General features: G+C 34.5%; 1 protein-coding gene across 1 annotated transcript; it reads left to right on the top strand.

Annotated features, from left to right (window-relative positions):
• Positions 1 to 5,422: 5,422 nt before the first annotated feature.
• On the top strand, positions 5,423 to 24,154 carry LOC110736132 (callose synthase 3-like). Its single transcript, XM_021916283.1, has 42 exons — positions 5,423 to 5,620; positions 6,084 to 6,320; positions 7,539 to 7,639; positions 8,060 to 8,184; positions 8,280 to 8,373; positions 8,548 to 8,658; positions 8,734 to 8,850; positions 8,996 to 9,088; positions 9,383 to 9,474; positions 9,777 to 9,903; positions 10,768 to 10,905; positions 10,994 to 11,070; positions 11,156 to 11,273; positions 12,312 to 12,443; positions 12,532 to 12,649; positions 12,829 to 13,166; positions 13,274 to 13,326; positions 13,409 to 13,469; positions 13,833 to 13,914; positions 14,014 to 14,063; positions 14,160 to 14,246; positions 14,411 to 14,545; positions 15,922 to 16,016; positions 16,141 to 16,225; positions 16,305 to 16,465; positions 16,555 to 16,678; positions 16,782 to 16,994; positions 17,069 to 17,220; positions 17,940 to 18,049; positions 18,157 to 18,276; positions 18,423 to 18,491; positions 18,609 to 18,789; positions 18,894 to 19,050; positions 19,788 to 19,907; positions 19,988 to 20,106; positions 20,212 to 20,295; positions 21,228 to 21,340; positions 21,419 to 21,648; positions 21,732 to 22,529; positions 22,608 to 22,658; positions 23,186 to 23,371; positions 23,604 to 24,154. The coding sequence occupies exons 2-42, from the start codon at positions 6,122 to 6,124 to the stop codon at positions 23,850 to 23,852; spliced, it is 5,865 nt and encodes a 1,954-aa protein (XP_021771975.1). The 5' UTR covers positions 5,423 to 5,620; positions 6,084 to 6,121; the 3' UTR covers positions 23,853 to 24,154.
• The last annotated feature ends 2,084 nt before the right edge of the window (positions 24,155 to 26,238 follow it).

Raw genomic sequence — 26,238 nt, 5'->3', positions numbered from 1 at the left:
CCCCTATGAACATTGTAGATTATCAAGATACTTACACAATTTGAAATTACGAGTTAAGATGCTATTTTAGCATCATTGACCCTATTGGTTGTTGATGTTGTGTAGAAAGGAGAAGGTGGATATGTAAGTGCATTTTGTTACATTGATTGAGTGTACCCAAAATTTTGAGGTGCTCGAACCAACTATCTTTCTAGGATCTTTGTTTGATTGTTGGCTTCATTAGGAGTGTCCGTTAGTCTTTGAAGAACCCAAATGCAGAATATTGGAAATGGAGTACAAACATCGGTTGATAGGTCTCGATACTTTGTTGGGGCAAGACCCAACTATTTGGGAATTGTTAAATTTTGAGAGAATAAAATGGGCCAAGGCAACCCGAACAAGGGGAGGAGAGTTTGGTCCAAAAACAAGGTTAAGGAGATTCCATACTAAAACCAATTGACAATAATATGAGTAACTCCTCTACCTTATATAGTGGAACCATCTCTTCTCTTTCTCCAATGTGGGACACTCACAAGTGAGTCAGGGTTTCAACAGGAATTTAGTTCTATAATTTTGAAGTCTTGAGTAATCAAATTCCCTTATTTTGAGTTAAACTCTACATTACGAATAAATGAGCTTATCATGAATATATGATACTTTATATATTGCAAACTTAAAAGGTTTGAGCCTCAAGCTGTTCTTGATAGAATTTTTTTTTTAATTTCTGGAATCATATATTGGTTGATTTATGTTAGAGATATAGGATATCGGAAAATATATGTGGGATATATTTTCCGTAGATATTATTAAGAGAATAATATACTTAGGTTTATTTTATGGTAAGATATTATTTAGAGAATATATCTTTAGGATTATTTATGATTATGATAGTATATCTTTTAGGAATATTGTTTCTTATCTTATGAGCGTAGATTTTGTATAAATACTCTATCTATTGATGAATAGTATAAAAAGCTATTCTATTCTCTCTTCACCCTAATTTGTCAATTTATTAGTGGGAAGTAAGTGCACTTGCTCGGTGTAGCTGGTCATTTTGTCATTTAACTTTTTTTTTTCCCCCCACCAAAGCATTCCGAAGTAAAGGTCTGTTTCCTTGGGATTTCTGTACCCAAAGATGGCACCATTTATGAAATACTGTGATGTTCTTTTCTTCTTTGATGCTTTTCTCTGTATAGTCTTGGAAGAATGATCCTTTCATTCAGGATTAAGGGTCTACTTTATTGACTTTTGCTCAATATTTCTCTACCTTACATTACTAACTTCATTTCTCTACCTGAGGAAGTGCATCGTTTGGATCCCACTTCCAGTGGACGTGGTGTCCGTCAATTCAAAACTGCGCTTCTTCAAAGGCTAGAAAAGGTTGTACACCATCGTCTTATCTGAGATCTGGGTTGGTATTATTGATTTTTTCCAAGGATATAGGTTGAGAGTTGACAGTTAAGATTAATGTGGTCAATTAATTCTTTGTTATGATCTTGGTCATTTTAATATTGAAATTATTGTTAGAATATCTGAACTTGTGGACATACTTTTCCTTTTCGTATTAATCTATCTTTGTGGTGAAATTTTATAGGTGGTGACGTTAAATTATTATCTGATATTTTTTTTTCTCCGTTGACAGTAAAATCAAAATACTGTCCCCTTCTGCTTATTTTTCTGTTGTGAAGTATGACCAGTTTGTTGATTGCTGCATCTGACCTTATTATATTGTGCAAGTTCATTTTCAGATTCCATCTCTGCTATTATCATCTGGCTGGTTCTTATAAATTTCAGTCCTGCAGGAAAATGATCAGACATTGATGGGGAGGGTAAAAAAAAGCGATGCACCGGAGATGCAAAGTTTTTATCAGCATTTCTACAAGACATATATTCAAGCATTGCAAAATGCTGCTGATAAGGCTGATCGGTGAGTTGCTTATGACAGGGTGAAAATAATTTGAAATTGTTTTGTCAGCTATGTTGCTGCTTTATTACCACCTTATCAAACAATTTTGTGTTCAGTGTTCAGTGCTCAGCTCACAAAGGCGTATCAAACTGCTGATGTTTTCTCTGAGGTGTTGAAGGCTGTCAACTCGACGCAATGCACCAAAGTTGACGGTGAGGTGAGATGAATTGATCTTTTGTAGGGCTGTCTTGAATTTTAAGCGTGTTTTTTCTACTTTTGTTTTAGTGGTAACCATCAATTTTGGTGCTTGTTCTGTCTTAACTGTTTATTGATCTTGGATATACACAATGTTTCGGCAACAAAATGACTTCCTGAGCTTTAAAAAGTGTAATAAATCTGTTGTAGTAAAATGGTGGCATTTTATAGGACTTTTTGCTTCAAACTTGCTTTGCAAATGAATCCATTACAACTTTGCGATTAATTTAAAAGAAACAACAGTGGCTACAGAGTGCACATTTCTATCTACTTCCACAACAGAGTAATATTCTATTGTTCTCTAACCTTATACTTGGACTAAACTTGTGTATTTTTTTAGCTTTCACTTATATTTGAACAAAGTAGGTTTGTTAATATTATTCTGTATCACCCGTATTACAAGAAATAATAAAAATAGACTCTAAAAACTAAGAGTAATAAAATAAACTATTATCAAATTAGACTATGATATGTTTTTGTATAAACCAAGAGTAATAAAATAATTAAAGGTAGTAAGGTATTACATAATGCACAACCTTAAGAATTTGATTGTATTAAGGCATCTAAAGCACAGTGTTTAGTTACTAATTGTATCAAACAATGTTCTATTCTTTTTTCTTGCCTTAATATACAATACTAAGTATGTATCAAATTATCAATATTTACTATCATACTTTTTAATGCAGTGATTGAATAGAGAAAGGAGAGAACTACGTCCTAATCAAATACTTGGATGCATGAGGCAATGTATAATCACAATTATGTGGTTGATTGAGAGATAAGAAATTACATTAAAAATAAAATTGTTGTTATTCCTTTGTTGGATGCTAATGACGAGTGGTGGGATTGTGGAAATGTCCAACTACCTATTACTCTGTTTTAACATAGTCTTATTACTCCATTGCATGTATAATATATACAAGTATGTGTAATTTATCTAACTATTGTTGTTGGATGTGGTGTGCTCCAACCTTCTCTTATATAATGTGTAATTTATTTAACTATCATTGTTGTATAATGTGTAATTATTTATTTATCATTGTAGTATTTGGTCAATGAAAAAAAAACCAGAAAGAAAAAGAAAGTGGATATAAGATATTAATCAATCAATCAGAACCTTAACCCCATAAGTGGAGTCGGTTACATGATAGGAGATATAAAAATTGCACTTTGGACTTAAGTTTGTTTAGAAAATGAGCAAAACTTGCACTAAGAGTTAATGACATAAAATCTAACTTTGCTCATTTTTATTTAAATGATTAAAAATAGCCTAATAGCATTTGTTTAAAAAATGAAAAACTTTACTTGGGTTGAATTTTTGGAATTATTTTTTGTTATTGTTGGGGTGCTCCTAATATAGTTACTCCATAATAATTTTTTGTCTACTCATGGTCCTAGTTGGAATAGAGAGTAAACGAGAAGAAGAGTTTGGACACATTTGCATAAATTTTGCAAAATAAACGTGCTCATCTTTAACTAATTAGCCAAAAAAACAATGCTTCATTTTACAGATTAATAAATATTATTTCATCAACTCCATTTTATTTGTAATATTAGGATGTTGGCATTATTCATACTTTTACCTTTCATGTCATATTTTGATTTATATATATATATATATATATATATATATATATATATATATATATATATATATATATATATATATATATATATATATATATATATATATATATAGTCATGTGAGACTTATTAAATTCGTTCCAATTTGTAATTTATAAAAATTTAATTTTAACTGTCAGTGTCACAAATAAAATGGAATTGAGGAAGTAATTATATATATATATATATATATATATATATATATATATATAATATAGTCATGTGAGACTTATTAAATTCGTTCCAATTTGTAATTTATAAAAATTTAATTTTAACTGTCAGTGTCACAAATAAAATGGAATTGAGGAAGTAATTATTATTCCAATCTTCGTAAAGAAACAAAAACATTATTCCAATTAGGTGGTGATTATCTTTAAAAATAAAAAAAGGTTGGTGATTAAGGTGAGACCGAGGAAGATTAGGTACATAAGTAACTCCACGGTGAGATTGTGTGATTTGTATGATAGCAAATACTAGTAAGAAAAGAGTTGTATTGGGTAACGCAAACGGTTGTTGGCTCATAGCTTTATTATGCTTTGACTCATGTTGATGTTTGAGCTGGGTCTCACTTTTATGCACACTAATTTGGGCACAAATAAATATACTTAATAGGTAAAATATTTTATAGACAATTTAACTTTAAAAAAGTACTTAAATGGAATAAACATAGTACCACAAATGCCGTAATATCCCTACATTATTCTCCTACTACCCGTTATGACTCAAGCATGCGTGGGGCTCGAACTAAAATAATAAAACAATTATGTATTTATGGAGTACTAAGTACAATACGTATTTTAAGAATTTTCGTTACATTTTTTTTTACTCATTTGATTGGGATTCAACATCATTTAAATTATTTTATTTACTTTTTACCTAATAAAATCATATGAGCCTAATACATTTCTCTTAACCCCTTTACAAACAATAACTTTAATCAATCTTATTTGTATTCAAAATAAATCAACAATATGTCACTTAATGTAATGTATGTATAAGAGAAATAAAGCTTATGTCTAGTTGAGCATGGATAGGATTGTACAAGTTCACATGACATGCCAATAAGCCCCATGTTTAGTCAAGCTAAGAAAAACATGTATAGCATACGTCGTGTGGATTTACACGAGCAAAGTTTACGTACAACTGAGCTCAGTGTCATGTCAAAGTCGATCACCATTAGTCAAAAATAAGAAATCCCATTAGTCATACCAAATTCTATATGACGTTGAATTTAAACAAATCTTATGTTAAATTTAGGCTTAAACTTAAAAACCAAAGGAGTAAAATAAATACACTACTGAGGATAAAAATGTCAAAAGAAAAACCCCAATTGAGTTTTAAAACGGCTACTTATTTTACCTCACCACAAAATACATCACCACCTCCACGAATCTTTCACTTTTTCAAAATTCAAATCGCATTTCCAACTCTACCCCTTACCTCCCCCAAAACCACCACTATCAACACCCAAAATCACAAAAACCACCCAGGGCAAAACCGTAAATTCAGAACCTCAAAGAATAAAAGTAGAAAGTGGTACCCACAATTCACAGTAAAATCCAAATATCTTCTCAAAACATACAGTATACCACTGCAACAGTAGTTACTCACACTTTGTTGAAATCAATCAGTCTTTTTCTTTTCCTTTTTTTAATTTCTCCATTGCTTTGCTTTAATTTCTTACTCCTTAAGTAGCTCTCACACTACTTTCTCTCTCTAAAACTGTATCACTTTCTCTCTCCTAGGGCACACTTTTTTTGTCCTTTCTCTCTCCTCTGTTCTTGCAGTTTTCTCCATTTTTGAAACTAATTAAGCTCGATGCTGCTCTTTTCACTTACTTTTTAGCTCCATTTTCTGGTATTTCTTTCTTTTTCTAGACTTTCCTTTTTTGGCTTGATTTTTTGGGATTTTTTTTGGATTTTTGTGTGTGTGTTTTTAATTGGAGTAATATGCTGTTGATAATTCCTTTTTTTTAGTATTTATTTGCTGTAATTGGTAATTAATTTAGTGATTGAATTTAATAGAAATCTAGTGAATGTTTTATTTTATTTTTGTTTAAATACCAGTATATAATCAGCTTTATGCATCATGCATGCTGCTTTTTCTCTGTAGAACTGCCTTTTTTTCTTCTTTTTTTTGTTTTGTGATTTTTGAGTTATTTAATTTAGATTGAGTAGTTGATTGAATTGAAATGGGATGTACGGAGTATATAATTAGGTTGATGCATTTTGGTGTCAGTGGATTAGTACCATTAAGCTTGATTGATCTCTCTTATGGGTGATTTGATTGAACTGAAATGCTCTAGTTTTAATTTGGACAGGGATTTTGAAGTGAAGTAATTAAGTAAGTAAGTAAAGGATGGCATCGCCATCGACTTCCAGAGGTGGAGGTTCTGATCAACCGCCAGGAAGGAAGTTGATGAGGACTCAAACGGCGGGGAATCTTGGTGAAACCGCTTTCGACAGTGAGATTGTTCCGTCTTCTCTTGTCGAAATTGCACCCATCCTTCGTGTTGCCAATGAAGTTGAAAAGCATAATCCCAGGGTTGCTTATTTATGTATGTTTTCCATTCTCAGTTTTTTTTTTTTTTTTTTTTTTTTTTTTTTTTTTTTTTTTGGGATTGTTGGGTGTTTGTGCATCTTTAGTTCTCAATCATATCAATAAGTAAAATGGTGATTTTAAAAGTTTGAAACTTTAAAGGGAAGAGGGTGTGGGCTGCTCAATTATCTCCGTAATGAACATTGTAGATTATCAAGTTACTTATACAATGTGAAATTACGAGTTAAGATGCTATTTTAGTGACCCTATTGGCTGTTGATGTTGTGTAGAAAGGAGAAGGTGGATATGTAAGTGTTTTTTGTTACATTGATTGAGTGTACCCAAAATTTGAGGTGCTCAAACCAACTATCTTTCTAGGATGTTTGTTTGATTGCTTGCTTTATTTGGAGTGTCCATTAGTCTTGAAGAGCCCAAATGCAGAACATTGGAAATGGAGTACGAACATCGGTTGATAGGTCTCGATACTTTGCCGGGGCAAGACCCAACTATTTGGGAATTGTTAAATTTTGAGAGAATATAAAATGGGCCAGGGCAACCCGAACAAGGGGAGGAGAGTTTGGTCCAAAAACAAGGTTAAGGAGATTTCATACTAAAACCAATTGGCAATAGTAGGAGTAACTCCTCTACCTTATAAAGTGAAACCATCTCTTCTTTTTCTCCAATGTGGGACACTCACAAGTGGGCTAGGGTTTCAACAGGAATTTAATTCTATAATTTTGAAGTCTTGAGTAATCAACTTCCCTTATTTTGAGTTAAACTCTACATTACGAATAAATGAGCTTATCATGAATTTATGGTACTTTATATATTGCAAACTTAAAAGGTTTGAGCCTCGAGCTGTTCTTGATAGAATTTTTTTTAAATTTCTGGAATCATATATTGGTTGATTTATTAGTGGGAAGTAAGTGCCCTTGCTCGGTGTAGCTGGTCATTTTGTCATTTAACTTTTTTTTTTTCCCCACCAAAGCATTCCAAAGTAAAGGTCTGTTTCCTTGGGATTTCTGTACCCAAAGATGACACCATTTATGAAATACTGTGATGTTCTTTTCTTCTTTGATGCTTTTCTCTGTATAGTCTTGGGAGAATGATCCTTTCATTCAGGATTAAGGGTCTACTTTATTGACTTTTGCTCAATTTTACTCTACGTTACGTTACTAACTTCATTTTTACTGTTCAATGCTCATTTTGTGCATTGATTACTAATGTTGGCTTGCAGGTAGGTTCTACGCATTTGAGAAAGCGCATCGTTTGGATCCCACTTCCAGTGGACGTGGTGTCCGTCAATTCAAAACTGCACTTCTTCAAAGGCTAGAAAAGGTTGTACACCATCGTCTTATCTGAGATCTGGGTTGGGATTATAGATTTTTTCCGAGGATATAGGTTGAGAGTTGACAGTTAAGATTAATGTGGTCAATTAATTCTTAGTTATGATCTTGGTCATTTTAATATTGAAATTATTGTTAGAATGTCTGAACTTGTGGACATACTTTTCCTTTTCGTATTAATCTATCTTTGTGGTGAAATTTTATAGGTGGTGACGTAAAATTATTATCTGATTTTTTTTTTCCGTTGACAGTAAAAATCAAAATATTGTCACCTTCTGCTTATTTTTCTGTTGTGAAGTATGACCAGTTTGTTGATTGCTGCATCTGACCTTATTATGTTGTGCAAGTTCATTTTCAGATTCCATCTCTGTTACTATCATCTGGCTGGTTCTTATAAATTTCAGTCTTGCAGGAAAATGATCCGACATTGATGGGGAGGGTAAAAAAAAGCGATGCACGGGAGATGCAAAGTTTTTATCAGCATTACTACAAGAAATATATTCAAGCATTGCAAAATGCTGCTGATAAGGCTGATCGGTGAGTTGCTTATGACAGGGTGAAAATAATTTGAAATTGTTTTGTCAGCTATGTTGCTGCTTTATTACCACCTTATCAAACAATTTTGTGTTCAGTGCTCAGCTCACAAAGGCGTATCAAACTGCTAATGTTCTCTTTGAGGTGTTGAAGGCTGTCAACTTGACGCAATCAATGGAAGTTGACCGTGAGGTGAGCTGAAATGAGATTAATTGATCTTTCATGGGGTTGTTTTGATTTTTCTGCATGTTTTTTTTTTTTTTTCTTTTTTTCCTTATGTTTTAGCTGTAAGTCTTGTAACCATCTATTTTGATGCCTATTCCGTCATTTGAATAGACTAACTTTGTTGGTGTTTACTGTTTATAGATCTTGGATACACACAATAAAGTTGCAGAGAAAACTGAAATCTATGCCCCATACAATATTCTTCCTCTTGATCCTGATAGTGCGAATCAAGCAATTATGAGATATCCAGAGGTTCGTTTGTCTGTAATATGGATCTTATTTGCTTATGTTTGCTACTATCTCTTTACACTTTGATCCAATTTGCAGATCCAAGCTGCTATGTCTGCCCTTCGTAATACCAGAGGCCTTCCTTGGCCCAAGGACTACAAGAAAAAGCAAGATGAAGACATTTTGGACTGGCTTCAGGCGTTGTTTGGATTTCAGGTAATTATATTTCTTCGATGGTCAAATAATATAATTATTACTATGCATTAGTTATTGTTTGTTTGGAAATCATGGGAAGTGTTCACTTGTTACCATAATCCTGCTTCTATGACATTTATTGTTGTTTATACGAATTGATTTGCAGAAAGATAATGTGGCTAATCAAAGAGAGCACCTTATTTTATTGCTCGCAAATGTTCATATAAGACAAGTTCCAAAGCCTGATCAACAACCAAAGGTGATTTTATGCCTCACTAATTAAGTTCAGTGCTTATTTCCTTTATGTGAAATTCTTGTGTGATTATTCTTTGTTTGACCTCAATTTATTAACCCTTAAAATTTTGTTGTGTATATATCTGCTCTATATATTTAGAAATTGTGTACATGATCATGAATTGCCTCTGTTTTGCACTATTTCTGACTAGCATTATTGCCTTATCTATAAGTGCATTAGTCACTCAATTGCATTGCTATTTTGTTAGCTCTCTACATTTGATCTCTAGATCACTCTAACAAAATCATGTGGTTACAGTTGGATGAACGTGCATTGACAGTAGTGATGAAAAAACTCTTCAAGAGCTATAAGAAATGGTGCACGTACTTGGACCGCAAGAGTAGCCTTTGGTGAGCTTCCTTGCTCTCAAATTACTGTGCAATGCTGGCTGACACATAGTCCGTTTGATGCTAGAAGACTAGTTATTTATTCTGTTGCCTTTGACGTATTAAATTATTGATGCAAGTTTATCATGCACACCTGATTTTAATATTACCTGGTTTCTATTTCTGTGTTTTGGTTGTTGGGGGGGGGGGAGATAATTGGTAGTGCTGCTATGTTTTTCTGGTAACTATGGAATCTGTAAGCTCTTTAGTGGGATATATAAGGTTATTAATCATGTTGGTGGCTTAATTTATCTGATAAATTGTAGGATGCCGACAATACAACAGGAAGTACAGCAACGTAAACTCTTGTACCTGGGCCTGTATCTTCTTATTTGGGGGGAAGCTGCAAATCTGAGATTTATGCCAGAATGTCTATGCTATATCTATCACCATGTATGCTTCTAAACCATTGTACTCTCAAATTGGTGGTTTATTCGCAATATGATAATTAGTAATATTTTCTAACTTATTTATGTCTTTGGACATCGTTTATATTCGTCAAAATCTTTTTTTTCCTCGTGTAATTTCACAAGTCCATGTTTCACTGCTGACGTTGCATGCTTACTGCTGACGTTGCATGCTTATTGGTACTAGAGTTAGGATCCACCCTTCCTTTGTTAGTATTTTACTAATCCAATGCTTTCGCGGAGTATTTTATATAATTTGAGTGGTATAGCTCTTTAGGGAATCATGATCAATGAATGAGAATCAAAGGTTCCTAACTTACAAATTAGAAAGATATATAAAAATTATTAGCATAAAAGCTATTAAATAAATTTCCTCCGTTCTTTTTTACTTGACTCGTTTTTACTTTTACACTATTCACCACCCCTCCTTTGACCATCTTTTGTGAATAATATGTAAGGAAAAACATATTCACGTGGGATCTTTTTGAATTAGTCTCAATAAGTACTATCATAATATATAACTGTTACAATTTTTACTTATGGAGAATTAAAGTTATTGATCGTTAAACTTTTGCATGGGCAAGTGTGATAAAAGAAACAGGTCAAGTAAAAAAGAAAAAATGAAGTATATAGAAAGATTAGTGGATTCAAGCTTACAAGTTAGCAAGACTAATAAAGATAAATTTTAAAACCGAGGGAGATTGGCAGCACTAAGATAATTTTACTTTATAGTGTGTATTTCCAAGTTTTTTCTATGTGTTAAAAAATTTGCTTTGTAGATGAGTTTGTGAGTTATCGGTGGATTTATCTTGGTCGACTTGTTATTAATTGATGTTCTCCTCTCCTATAGATGGCATTTGAACTTTATGGAATGCTTGCTGGAAATGTTAGTCCCCAGACGGGTGAGAATGTGATGCCAGCATATGGTGGTTCAGAAGAGGTCTTTTTAAGAAAAGTTGTAACACCTGTTTATGGAGTTATTCGACGGGTATTATTTCAATTTCTTTATTGCCAATTTTCTGTCTGAACTTTATTTTGCTTTATGAGTATGTTATATGTGATTGTTTGCTTCTCAGGAAGCCGAAAGTAGCAAAAAAGGAAAATCCAAGCATGCAGAGTGGAGAAATTATGATGATCTGAATGAATACTTTTGGTATTTTATTGTTAAGGTTTCTACATCCTTTTCTTTGTATATAAAATATTATCAATTTCCAATATATATCTATGTTTTTTTGCAGGTCAGTCGATTGTTTCCGCTTGGGCTGGCCAATGCGGACACACGAAGACTTCTTTACTTTGACTCTTGAAGAGCGTCGTCGCAAAATAAAAAGTGAGCCTCGCCAAGATAAAAGTGGGGTATGATATCATAACTTTTAATAATTGATGTGCAGTAATCGTATATATGTGGAAAGGTTAGAAGTCAAAATGTTGCCACTGGACAAAGTATATTGAAATCGATTATTTATGACATACAAATGCTAAATATTTACTATGAAAAACTAAATTATAGATTTAAGTTTCTTTATTGAGTGTGTGAATATTATGGATCTTGTTTGTTAGCATTTGTCATTGCAACAAAGAGAATTTAGAACTCGTGAGACACATGAAAATCAAATAGGACAAATCTTCTGATGTTGTTAGTCAAGCTCATTGATTGTGTTGATTTTGGGAATTATTCAAGTGTTTTTTGCTTCCCAAAAGTAGATACCAAACCTTGTCTTCCCCGGTTGAAATGTGCATATTGCCTAATTTGGTCCAAGTGATGGATCGGGATGCATAATGACTTGGATTCCTTTTTAAAACCCAAAAATCCTACAGAATGGCTGTTACGTAATGGAACCGCCGAGTTTTAACTTTTTTTTCGTCAAAATAACTACCTCTCCATACTTCATTCTTTTATGTTCTATTCGTTTCAATAGATACGTAATCCAATAAAATTTTGTAAAAAGTGAGTGAGTGTTGGAGAATGTATGATAAAGTTAGTCAGAGTGTAGATAAGTGAGTGGATGTATAAAAAAGGTGAATAAATTAAGAGTGTGGAAATGTGTTATTGTGGAATAAGAAGGGGATGATTGTAAAGAGAATAGGCGTAAACAGAATAAAGCAAACTGAGTAGAACATAAGCAAAAGAAGGCTGAAGGGAGTACTTGGTAAAAAGTGTGCATGAATTCATACCAGTTCTGAAATGTGTGATTCTGGATTATTTACATGCTACGCTGTTGAATTGCTGGATGGCCTGGATCTGCTGATTTAAACAGGAGGAGAATTGTGTTGTGCTCGTCTATAATGGTGAATTACTGGATGTGCTGATTGAATCTAGGATGAAAGTCTTGTCTATTCCTACAACTGTAAAATAATGTATCACCTAATGATAAGGCCATTGTTTATATTCAGGAAAACAAGAATGATGAAGATCGTCTTCCTGCTCCATGGCCTGGAAAAGTTAACTTTGTTGAGATTCGATCGTTTTGGCACATCTTCAGAAGTTTTGACAGAATGTGGAGCTTTTTTATTTTGGCTTTGCAGGCAATAAGTCTCTTCTGATTTCTCCAATTGGACAGAATCTTTAACATTGTGATTGTGAAGTCAGCTTTTCAAATTTGGTTATTTTCAGGCCATGATTATCATTGCTTGGAATGGCACAGGAGACCCAAGTGCAATATTTGAAACAAGAGTTTTCAAGAATGTACTAAGCATCTTTATAACAGCTTCAATAATTAAGCTTGTGCTTGGTAGGTGCTGTATATAATTTGATGCCTAAATTGCTTTCACTATTTATGCCATTAAGTTCATTTATGTCATGTATTCTAGTCATTCAAATTTTGATCTTGTTGGTTTTTGAGTTATGATTGGATATGCAATTAATTTCAGTGTTTATTCTTATTTTTTTTTTTTTTTTGCTTGTTCTCAGCTGTCCTTGATGTGATTCTTGGTTGGAAAGCAAGACGAACCATGTCATTTCATGTTAAGCTTAGGTATATTTTAAAGGTTGTCTCTGCTGCTGCATGGGTGATAATCATGCCCGTCACATATGCGTATTCGTGGGACAACCCTCCTCCAGGACTTGCGCAAACTATTAAAAGTTGGTTTGGGAGCAACGCTCACTCGCCTTCACTGTTTTTTTTGGCTGTTGTTATCTACTTATCGCCAAATATGCTCTCCGCTGTGCTGTTTATGTTTCCTTTTGTACGATCTACTCTTGAAAGATCTGACTGGAAGATTGTGATGCTGATGATGTGGTGGTCACAGGTAGTCTAGATGAATCTTTTTCCCCTGACTTTTGTTCTGAATGCTCTTTACGGCTTTTTCCCCTTAACAGAATTTCAATTTTCTTTTACAATTCTGAAAATTTTCAGCCGCGGCTATTTGTTGGAAGGGGAATGCATGAAAGTGCCTTTTCGCTTTTCAAGTATGTTCTAAGTTCTGACGCCCAATTCGTATATGGAATCTGTTTGTTCATGTATTAATTTTTATTTCCTCTGAAATTTCAGATACTCGATGTTCTGGATCCTCCTCCTCATTACAAAGTTGGCATTCAGCTTCTATATTGAGGTACACTTCTGTTGTGGGATTATCAATTCCTGGAATATTTCTACTGATTTTGAGCTTTTCTTCTTTGCAATTGTGGTTAAGGCATAAAGGATTCGGGTTATCCACACAGTTTCTGCCTCCTATTCAAATTTATGATTAGCTTATGGATTTATGGGAGTGATCTAATACAACTAAATAATTGACTTCTAATTCATTTTTTGGTTTCTAAAATATTTCAAGGCAGTAGTGGACCTAAAATCTTTCTTTTACGTCACTTTGGCAATTTCTCTCAAGTCCCAGCATCACATGTGTCTTGGATGTGCACAAGTATTTTTTCTTACCTTTTTATGCTACCGGCTCTTAGCTTACCATTTTTCCTTGCAGATAAAGCCTTTAGTACGTCCAACACAAGATATCATGTCGATTCGGATAATACACTTTAAGTGGCATGAATTTTTCCCTCAAGGTAATAAGCATGGCATCTTATATTTGTATATGCAATCATTACATGAAATGCTATGATTTTGTGCTGTAATTTATTAATGAGATAATGTTGTTTTTGCAGCAAGGAATAATATTGGTGCTGTAATTTCACTTTGGGCTCCAATTATCCTTGTATGTTTTAACTTTAAAGGCATACATCATTCATAATTACTATTTGTGTAATTGTGTTTGGAGTAGTCTTTTTTAAAATTATTTTTTCGTTTACAGGTCTATTTCATGGATACCCAGATTTGGTATGCTATATTCTCCACATTGTTTGGAGGTATATATGGTGCATTCCGTCGTCTTGGAGAGGTAAACTTAGTTCCTAGAATGAATTTCCTTGTATTTAAAGCATTGGGTATCAGTAGGATGGGGAGAGTATATCGTTTTTGCTTCCTTCCATCCTACTTACTTTTTTCTTTCCTGCTCCTAACCTTTTTTTTTTGGTTAATTTTTTTAATAACATTTGCATTCAGATCCGTACTTTGGTTATGTTAAGATCTCGTTTTCAGTCTTTACCGGGTGCTTTTAACGAACGCCTTATTCCCGCTGAAAAAACTGAAAAAAAGAAAAAAGGATTGAAGGCCACTTTCTCTCGACGGTTTCCTGATGTAAGCTATCTTTTGTTCTGTTACTGCTTTTGATGTTCCTTCTAACTCCATATAAATATAAGAAAATGCGTGAGTCACCTGGATGAGTTGTGACTTGTGAAATGCAGATTTTTAGAGTTGTATCATGATGGTATTTGAAAGAAATCCATAAGACCTTGGACTATAGCCCTTCTCGTTGCCTCTGTTTCCTCAGTTTCCTTGCTTGTAATTTGAGGCCCTAGTGTTATAGCGTTAGGTTATCTTAGGCGATTCATATACAACAAAGGAGCACAATGAAGTTACGTAAAACATGTATATTATCCAGTCCTTTATCCAGAACAGAAAGTCATCTTATAGGCTAACAATGACTTTCTTATGTGAAAAATGGAGTGTCGGAAGTTATTGGGAAGGCAAAAGGGAATATATCAATAACTTGTGGAGGTTAGGGAATGTGGAGGACCTCACCACTGAATGCTAGTCTAGTACTAGTTTATTTACACTTTTTTCTCCTAGAATTCACAATTCTTAAAAGTCTCCTAGTTTAATTACTTCCTCAGTTTTGTACTAGTTGCAACACATTTTTTTCACGGTATTTAAGGGAAGTGGGCTCATATGACTTAAACAATTAAATTGGAACAACTCTTAATTGTGTAACTTTCTAAAAAATAATTCACAACTCTTAATAGTGTAACTTTCTAAAAAAAATTCCAATTATAGTGTGTTGCAAGTATTGTGACATTTTCCTTTAAGGGAAGTGTTATAAGTATGTGCAAATGCATCAAAGATTGGTCTGCAACATGTTGAATTGTATTACCTCCATTCCTAGACGTTTTTAACACTTTCCTCATTTGTCCATTCCTAAGAATTTTTTTCTTTCACTTTATTCCAATTTTAGCATTGTTTGCACTTTTCCACTTTTTTCTTACACCCACCCATCTATTTTACTCTCTCTCTGTATTCACTTTTTCATTCACCAACTCACCTTAGGTGTAGATATTAAAAGCCAAATAAAAAAAGGAATACAGTTAGTATAACGTTAGGGATGAAAAGAGGAGTTCAATGAATAATGTCTTGTCCTTGCACAGATGGGGCTATAGTGTCTTCCGGGGTCTTTGTCCACTATGTCTTAATTATGTCCTCTGTTTTCAAGTAAACATCCTGTTCGGCTGCCTTTACGTTAAGAATAAATAGTATAGGGAAGACTTATATGGTAGATTGTGTAAGAGAGTATAAAAAAGTGGCGTACATTTCCCTTGTAAGGTAGCATGATTCTTTACTTTTAAAGTGAACTAAATAATACTTGCAGGTAGTTTATATGGGAATGGAAGTAGTATATAATTCTGATGCTTGTATCTGTAGGATACATTGAAATCTCATCTAAATAATTGAATTTGCAGATTCCATCTAATAAAGAGAAAGAAGCTGCTCGTTTTGCTCAGTTGTGGAATCAGATCATCACAAGTTTCAGAGAAGAGGATCTCATAGAAAATCGGTGAGAGACACTTATCTATGATGCTTGTCTTTGTTTATTGTGTCAAATGCTTTTAATTTCATTTACTAAGTTATATGGTTTTTACTCACTGCTAATATTTGGTTTGAATGTTCTGTGAATTCAGGGAAAAGGACTTGTTGCTTGTTCCCTATTGGGCTGATCGTGACATTGATCTCATGCAATGGCCTCCATTTTTACTTGCAAGCAAGGTCTGCCATTGTGCTTTTGAACCATCATAGTGTGTATTTTATACCATATCTTCTAATTGATCGTATTGGTGATTTACAGATTCCTATAGCGCTAGATATGGCGAAGGATAGCAATGGTAAGGACCGGGAATTGATAAAGAGAATTGAAGCTGATCCTTATATGTCATGTGCTGTCCGTGAATGCTATGCTTCTTTCAAAAGTGTTATTAAGTTCATGGCTCAGGGGGATCTTGAGAAAAAGTAAGTTAGGTGGAGTCAGAAGTATCTTACACGCTAAAAACATACGTTTACTTTTTAAATGACTTTTGATCTTTATCTATGGTTTTCAGCTGTATAGAGAAGATATTTGATGATGTTGAGAAACATATAGATAAAGGTGACCTGGTCACTGAATACAAGATGAGTGCTCTGCCAAACTTGTATGAGAGTTTTGTCAAGCTAATGACATGCCTGGTCCGTACATTATTTACCGTTGGCTATTTTAAACTAGAATCTCTCTGTGTACTAGGTTGTATTCTTCTCTGTGAAAGCTTACTTAGATCAATTTAATTTTCAGCTGAATAACAAGAAGGAGGAGCGAGATCAAGTTGTTCTTCATTTCCAGGACATGTTTGAGGTGGTGACAACTGATATCATGGAGGATCCTAGTGTTATTGAAGAAGTTCAGGAGACTTCAAATAATTCAGGAATGGCATCCTTTGAGTTATTTGCACGGGAAGGAGCAATTAGGTTTCCAATTGAACCAGTAACAGAAGCTTGGAAGGAGAAGGTATTTTATTGGTACTACTTAAAATGTACTAGGTTTGCACTTCTGGTTCTAAAGTAATATTTTTGATGGGGCAGATAAAACGGCTGTACCTGCTGCTTACTGTGAAGGAGTCTGCTATGGATGTCCCATCAAATTTAGATGCTAGACGCCGACTCTCTTTTTTTACAAATTCACTATTTATGGACATGCCCCCAGCACCGAAAGTTAGAAATATGCTTTCTTTCTCGTAAGTTTGAATTTTATTCAGCAAAAGTGTTATGCATTTAATGCTATTTTAACAATATGGTGGTGTAGAATAGTTATTTATTCACAACTATGTTTTCAAGATGCATGAATGAAGAAACCTGTGTGCCTTGTCATTCTCTTGAATATGCCGATACCAGAGTTATGGGTCCTACTCTCTCTTGGTGAAATCACATTGTCCCCCATTTTATAGAGATTTCTGTCAGTATTAGATTGAACTAAAGTGTTTGCCTCTGCGTTACTATTATTGTCTTGTTGACTGCTTGTTTGTGTATATATCAAGGACCCCTATTATTTACCTTATCGTAGACAGATTATATGATAGCAGGGCAGGTGGCTATACCACCTTATACTGTAATCATATCTAGATTTCTTTCCCCTAATATCCTTTTAATGCAAGCATGCTATCTTGTCGACCAAAATTGCATCCAACACATTTTCATTACATGTACGTATCAGGCTGGTTGGTAAAGCTGTGTTCCTCCTTTTTTTTCTATTGAAATTCAAAGTACTGAAGGAAGTTGGGTACCCTTGTTCAATGTATTTCCCTGTGGACCTAGATTCGAAATTTACTAATGATAAACAACCACATGCTCCTAACCAGTTTACTTCTTTTCCTAGTGTTATAATGTTGTTTCTCTACCCGTGTCTTCATTCTGGGAAGTTATCTTTAAGATTTTTTGATGCAATGGTGTATTTCAGTGTCTTGACCCCTTACTACACGGAGGAGGTTCTGTTTTCGCTGCAAGATCTGGAAAATCAAAATGAAGATGGTGTATCCATCCTATTCTACCTGCAAAAGATTTTTCCAGGTTCCATACTGTTGCTAGCTTTTGATTAATTGTATAGTGAATTCTTTTTTGCTTTGCTGTGGGCATAAGTTATGCTTATTTTATTATGTCACTGGAAATGCAAACAGATGAGTGGAGTAATTTTCTAGAACGTGTCGGATGCAGTGAAGAAGAACTTTACACTGATGAACATGCAGTTCAGTTACGCCTTTGGGCATCATATAGAGGCCAGACTTTGACTCGTACTGGTATAAATATTTCGTCTATCACCTTAGGCGCTTCCTACCTGTTTGATTTATGGCTCTAAATAGTCACTTGGTGGGAACATGTGCAACTGTATCACTGGATATAATGCATCAACTTTAATATCCCCTGTTTTTCTAAATAACTGCAGTTAGAGGCATGATGTACTATCGTAAGGCTCTAGAACTTCAAGCCTTCCTTGATATGGCAAATGATAAAGGTATCTGTCAAAACCTGGATATTTAAATCATGGATTCTGTCATACTAAATCTGAAAGTGAAGCTGCCAAAATTTAACCATTAGTGTTTGAGTTTAACTAAAATTTTCCTTTTGATAGTATTGATGGAGGGTTACAAGGCTCTTGAACTGAACACTGAGGAGAATTCACAGAGTGAAAGATTGTTGTGTCAAGCTGTTGCTGATATGAAGTTTACATATGTTGTATCTTGCCAGCAATATGGTATACATAAAAGATCGGGTGATCCGCGTGCGCAAGATATATTGAGGCTGATGACAACGTGAGTGTCTAATTTATTCTTTGTCATATAGGGGTCCAATTAATTCCCATTGTTTAACTAACGATTTTGACAAGGATATAATGAGAAGTCTTTTATAATGACAGATATCCGTCACTTCGTGTGGCTTATGTTGATGAGCTTGAAGACCGGAGTGAAGACAGGTCCAAAAATAAAGATATGAACCATATGGTTTATTTTTCTGCTCTTGCCAAAGCTGTGCCATCTTCTAATTCAAAAGAGCAAGGGCAAACTCTAGATCAGGTAATGTTTTGCTTGTTGGTTAATGTTACCTTGAATAACGTAGTTACCATCAAAGCTATTTATTTATAGATGTATGATAGTGTATTGTGCCTAAACCAACTAAACAAGTCTACTGGAGTTGTATGTTATATCTAAAAATAAGAATTATTTCATTATTTGCATATCTTAATATATGAAAACATGAATTATTTGCATATTTATTAAATTAGGGTTGTGCTTATAAGCCTTCTTTTCTAGTCATATTTTATAGACTAAGTGCTGAATTCTTGTCTTTCCAGTTTCGTTGATAAATGGAATTAACCTTTGTGTGAAATAATTTATTGTTGGTAATTTTTTGGATCTTCAATGCCCCAAACCTTTTATGCTGGCCAATTATTGTTTTGTGCACCCAATGAACATGAAGGCTAAATTTAAAGAATGTAATAGAGTTAGAGTGAATAAACTTGAACCCCAAAGCAATGAAGAGGATGTATTTTAAGTGCAATAAACATGTTTTATCTCCACGTTCATACACAAAGAAGTTGTATTTCAAACCAAAACACATGTTCTTTTTTTTATTCAAAAATTAAAAGAACAAGGGTCGATTGAGAAGAATACAGAATAAATGAACATATAATTCAAAACCAAAGAACATATGTTGTTCTTTTGACCGGGTGGACCATGATCATTGTGCACCCAGGTACACCAAATAATTTGTGTATATTTCCTTCATTTATAGGATGAACCTTCTTGTGTAGGTCATTTATCGGATAAAACTTCCAGGCCCCCCAATCTTAGGTGAGGGGAAGCCTGAGAATCAGAATCATGCTATAATCTTCACACGGGGAGAAGGATTGCAAACAATAGATATGAATCAGGTTAGTGACTGCTGATAATGATGATATAATTGGTCTCTCTTTTTCTCTCTCTCTCTCTCTCTCACAAGGTAAGATTCCAGGATAATTACTTGGAAGAAGCTTTGAAAATGAGGAATCTGCTTGAAGAATTTCTGATAAAGCATGGTGGTGTGAGATATCCTACAATTCTAGGACTTAGAGAGCATATATTCACTGGAAGGTTGGTATTCCTCATGTGATTATGTTGTGCTAATTCATTTGTGTATAAATTTCTCGCTTTTTAGTATGTGTTTTTGTTTACAGATGTGTTTGTTTTGTTTGGCAGTGTTTCATCTCTTGCATGGTTCATGTCAAATCAAGAAACAAGTTTTGTCACCATTGGTCAGAGACTGCTAGCTAACCCATTAAAGTAAGTTGGTCCTTTCTCTCTCTCTCTCTCTCAATTTTTTTTTGATAAAGGTAAGCTTTATTAACAATGAAACACAACACAAGAAAAGTTTTGAACAGGTAAAAATCCCCTCTGAGGGGAAAAAAGCCCTGCTCACCCTTGGAAGGTAGCTCTCAAAGAATTACAATTTGAAATTTCTAAAGTAATCACACCTTTCAAGTATAAAACAAAACTTCACTTAAACAAGATTGTATACAAACTAATTTCCATATGTAGCATGATCTGGGAATGGCAAGTTTTGTTCAAGTAGTACCATATACAGGTACAAAAGCTAGTGTATGACTTTTTAAAGCATAGAGTTAAGGATTCATAGACTCAATGTGATTTGGACACGGGTATCAAAATACAACAATTAATGTATGTAGCTTTTTTTTAGCCTGAGGAATTTTTTTAATGGTGAATGTAGAAACCTGTGAGAAGACAAAAGTGAACAGAGACATCTCGTCATAAAAGATTGAAAGATACAAAGTGAACATATACAAACAGTACCTTGTGTTTCCCCACTTGCTCACTGTTCTCACTCCTTTAGGACATTAACTTGTTCTGCTTGTCAGACCTCATCCCTACTTTGGTGAGGGATGGGAGTACCACTGTAGGAGTTGTCAGACCTGTAGTATTCAAGTGCAAGCTGCCGAATTTGTCTTGGTAATATGTGTCATGTCAGTGTTATGTCGATATGGTTACGTGAGGTATTTCTCCGAGTTTGGGTAACTTGGGTGTGGAAATGTGACTCAAAGCTGTCTTTTGTCTTAACTCATAGGCTCATAGCTGAATTCAAACTTCAAATCTTCTATTATCTGAGAAGAAGCATAATATTTTATATAGACAATTGTCTGAATAGATGTTCTCCAAACCAGTAGCATACTATATAACTTCCTTTTTGTTTTTCCCAGGGTCCGCTTCCACTATGGTCATCCGGATGTCTTTGACAGACTCTTTCATCTTACTAGAGGTGGTGTGAGTAAAGCTTCAAAAGTTATTAATTTGAGTGAGGATATCTTTGCAGGTAAGAGTAGTGCACTGGTTCTACTTGATCTGTGTCAGTTACAATGTATGTAACTTATGTGATGGTATTGTTTTACAGGATTTAATTCTACTCTCCGTGGAGGAAATGTTACTCATCATGAGTATATCCAAGTAGGGAAGGGAAGAGATGTGGGGCTTAATCAAATTTCGATGTTTGAGGCGAAAATAGCCAATGGCAATGGAGAGCAGACAGTCAGTCGTGATATATACAGATTGGGGCATCGTTTTGATTATTTCCGAATGTTGTCATGTTATTTCACCACAGTTGGTTTCTACTTTAGCACCCTGGTAAGTACACATTTTGCTGTCTTGCTGTCAATGAAATATTTCAGCTGATCTCCTAACCTTCTGCACTTTAATTCTGTTTACAGATTACTGTGCTCACTGTGTATATTTTCCTTTATGGCCGTCTTTATCTCGTGCTTAGTGGCCTTGAGGAATCATTGAACAATCAAAGGCGATTTCGGAATAATAAGCCGCTTCAAGTTGCTCTGGCTTCTCAGTCATTTGTTCAAATTGGATTCTTGATGGCATTGCCTATGTTGATGGAAATTGGTCTGGAAAGAGGTTTTCGAACTGCTCTAAGTGAGTTTGTGTTGATGCAACTGCAACTTGCTCCAGTTTTCTTTACGTTCTCACTGGGAACCAAGACTCATTACTATGGGAGGACATTGCTTCATGGAGGTGCAAAATATCGACCTACAGGTCGAGGGTTTGTTGTCTTCCATGCCAAATTTGCGGACAACTACAGACTGTATTCTCGGAGCCATTTCGTGAAGGGAATTGAGCTTATGATTTTACTTATTGTATATGAGATTTTCGGTCAATCTTATAGAAGTCCGGTTGCTTATATCTTTATTACCATATCAATGTGGTTCATGGTGGGCACTTGGTTATTTGCTCCCTTCCTTTTCAACCCTTCTGGCTTTGAATGGCAAAAAATAGTCGATGATTGGACAGACTGGAACAAATGGATAAGTAACAGAGGGGGGATTGGTGTGCCTCCAGAAAAGAGTTGGGAGTCATGGTGGGAGGAGGAACAGGAGCATCTTCGCCATTCTGGCTATCGCGGAATTGTTGCTGAGATACTGCTATCTTTGCGGTTTTTTATATATCAATATGGGCTTGTTTATCACCTAAAAATCACAGAACATACTAAAAGTTTCCTGGTATGTATCAATGAAAGAGTTGTCCTATCTTTTCTACAAAAATTTGCATGTCATATTAATTGATGAGCTGTGTTACAGGTGTATGGGTTATCATGGTTGGTGATCATGTTAATATTATTCGTGATGAAGGTAAGCTCAAACGTACCAATGATACCAATATATTCTGTATATTATTTGACATGCCATGCTTGTTTTTTTTTCCTTTTCTTTTTCTATTCTTAATGGGGTAATTTACTTCATTTCTGTTTTGGGTAACCTATAATTTTTTTTTTTATAACCCACTTTTATCTGGTCTACCTCTTATATACTTTCTGTATTCTTAACTGAGTTATTATCGTGATCACTTGTTTACTTTTCATATTCTTAACGGGTTTGTATCATGTTCTTCGTTGCCCAATAAACACTTGTACACAATAATTTGATTTGACTGCTCCGGGGTCTGTATTTAATTTTTTGAGGTTTTTGGGGAATGGGGTTATACATTGCTTTCTTGTTGGTTTGTACATCAGTCTATTTGTGTAAGATTTGGGGGAAATGGGGATGTACATTGGTTTCTTGATGGTTATTTGCTGTGAGCAGTATGTAGTTTACGAAGTTTGAATTGGCTAATTAGTTATGTTGCCACAGTGCATGACATGCTCCTCCCTTGTCTGCAGACTGTTTCTGTTGGACGACGGAAGTTCAGTGCAGATTTTCAGCTGGTATTTCGGCTAATCAAAGGCTTGATTTTCCTGACATTTGTCGGTATTCTGGTTACACTTATTGTGTTGCCAGGCATGACATTGCAGGACATCATAGTATGCATTCTTGCTTTCATGCCCACTGGTTGGGGTTTGCTCCTGGTGAGTATTTCTGTTACTGTCAAACTTTATTAAGTAGTTCACTTTGTCTTGATGCATTGCATTTCGGTGAATCATTACATACGTTTAATCTTAATAATTGACATGAAAAGTTTAGTTATTAAATTGTTACTGGCCCTTTTTTCTATTGTATGTTTTTATTGCGTTAGGGAACTTATTAATCATTTCTTGTTCTTCATAAATTGTCTGGTGATGGTTCTTAATTAATTTTCAGATTGCCCAAGCAATAAAACCTGTTATTCGTAAGTTTGGATTTTGGGGTTCAGTGAGGACACTTGCGCGTGGGTATGAGATTGTGATGGGATTGCTTCTATTCACACCCGTGGCTTTCCTAGCCTGGTTCCCATTTGTCTCTGAATTCCAGACCAGAATGTTATTTAATCAAGCATTCAGTAGAGGTCTGCAGATCTCGCGTATTCTTGGTGGACATCGTAAAGACCGCACATCCCGTAACAAGGACTAGCCTTATTGGAAGTAGACCTAGTCATGTATTAAGTTGCAGATCTACCCTGTTCTGAGTGGCTAGCTGTTGTAATTATGGATTCATGCAGCATTTTTGGTAATTTAAAACATGGGTTGCCAATTAATTGTTTATCGGAATCATGGGAAAAAGTGTTCCTGCATATTTGTCAAGGAATTTGGTTTCTACTTTAGCATATTGCATTAGGTTAGATATAAAATGCAATAGGTTTATTTTATAACTATTCACATAATCACACGTCTTATCTTGACGGTTTGAATTACTAACCTAATTTTTAGATTCAATCTCAAAGTATATTTTCAACATGTTAACTTTGTATGGAATAATTTATAATTTACCAAAAAAAAAAAAAAAAAAAAAAAATTACTAATTTATAATTTTTAAGTTCTAATGGAGGGTATACAAATGTTACGAGTATCAGATATCTAGACTATCAGAAAATTGTTTTGCCTATTTGCACAAAATGAGAAGTTTTATCCAAACTTTTATTCTTCTTTTCTCATGTCCACTATCTACTAACAAACATCACAACAAGAATATTGTGAATTCTGCACTACTACGTATTAATAAAAAAAAAACAATAATGAATAAAATTCTCTTTTTTTTTTCCTAGCAATGGTGAAAATTCACAAAATTTGCTTCAAATTCCCAATTATGGCAAAAATTTGGAAATTGAGATTATATATATTTCATTCATAATCAATAGAACGGATGAGAGAGAAGATGGTGATGGTGATGGTGATGAGACAGAAGTTGATGATGGTGGTGGATGAACTGATTCATCTAGAGTCCTCAAGTTATTAGAGGATAGTAGTTGGTTGCTTATACAAAAAGCCCTTTAAGTTGCTAAATATTACAAAAATACTCCTGGTTGCATCTTACAAGGTACTATTGATTGAATAATGCATGGGATGGTGAAATTTGTAATTAAATGGAATGAATTCTTATTATTTTTGTCATACTGTGTGGGAAGTTAATAAAATGACACACCTTAGATACATAGAATACCACTCTCTCTATTCCTAAAAGTTCTTACAATTTTTTTTATTGTAAGAATTTAACCAGAAATATTGTTAATTTTTTTGTTTGAGGATAAATATCGTTAAAGTATTTTTTTTTTTTTTTTTTTTTTTTTTTTTTGACAATGATGAATATCGTTAATTGTGCAATAGGAAAAAACAAAAAAAAATGTAACAATTAAATATTAATAAATTACTCATTAAAACAAATCAAATAATACCCAACAAAAAATAATGGAGTATATTACCGCATGGATGGGAGAATGTCTCCTAGAGTCCTAGTGGCTTCGGACTAGGCACTTCGGAAGTCGGGGGTGTAAATCCCCACCCCAGAGTGTCTCTAGTGGGGTTTGATCCCACAACCACTAGATGATTTCAAATAGGTTATACTACATATTTATTATTGCCCTAATAATACGAGTATGCATTATTATTCAAAGTAAAATCGGTGCATTATTAGGGCCTCACATAATCACACTATTTAAATTTATTACTCCCTCTATTTTATAATAATTGCAACATTTTAACTGACACATCAAGACACAACTTTAACTATTAATATTTATAATTATGTATTCTTAAGAAATATAAAAGCTTGATTTAACCTAAAAACTAATCTAAAAATATTTTACATATTAATATATGTTTTTTTAATACTACATTGATAAAAAAGAAAAATTGCTAGTAATAATCCCACCTTTTGATCGTTCGCGATTAATAATCCCACCTTTGGGATTTTTTTTAACAATCCCAACTTTATACCCAATCCGTTCAAAATGGTCTCAACCGATCAAGTAACCTGTTATAACAAGTTACGTGACACGTGGCGACTTGTGATTGGTAAAAAAAAAAGTAATTTTTTTAAAAAAGTTAGATATTTTAAAAGAAAAAATAAAAATAAAAAAACCACCCACCAGCTGCCAAGCCACCACCACTGTCGTCTGAGCCCAATCCCCAGCCTCGCGACTACTGCCACCCAGCCCCCAACGACAGCTCCGGCGCCGGCGTCGAGGCCGACCCCTTCCCCTGAAAACCCCCTTTCCCGTACCGATCCCAGCCCCCTCCCCTCGAAAACCACTTTCCCGTCCCGATACCAGCCCCCTCCTCGTCCCCTATCCATATTCCAGCCGCGTCGACTGTCCCTATCCCCCATTTCGACCGCTCCGTCCTCCCCCGATCTAGATTCACGCCGTTTCCTAGTCGGTTTGGTGGGTTGCGATTTTTCGAAGGGGTTGAATGGGTTGCGATTTTTAGAAGGGGTTTTGGGGTTGGGCTGGCTGAGGTGGGATCCTATTCGGCGTGGTGGTGTAGGGATGGTGGTGGTGGTCTTTTTATTTATTTGATTTTAC

The sequence above is a fragment of the Chenopodium quinoa genome, unplaced genomic scaffold (assembly GCF_001683475.1).
Source record: "Chenopodium quinoa cultivar QQ74 unplaced genomic scaffold, ASM168347v1, whole genome shotgun sequence".
NCBI lineage: Eukaryota > Viridiplantae > Streptophyta > Magnoliopsida > Caryophyllales > Amaranthaceae > Chenopodium > Chenopodium quinoa.
The sequence above is the reverse complement of the archived record's forward strand: the minus strand, read 5'-3'. Positions and strand labels throughout refer to the sequence as shown.

Coding starts and splice junctions, on each gene's coding strand:
- LOC110736132 (XM_021916283.1), top strand. CDS start 6,122: ATGGCATCGCCATCGACTTCCAGAGGTGGAGGTTCTGATCAACCGCCA. Junction 16,466..16,554: donor CAGGGGGATCTTGAGAAAAA/GTAAGTTAGGTG, acceptor TATGGTTTTCAG/CTGTATAGAGAAGATATTTG. Junction 16,679..16,781: donor TCAAGCTAATGACATGCCTG/GTCCGTACATTA, acceptor TTTAATTTTCAG/CTGAATAACAAGAAGGAGGA.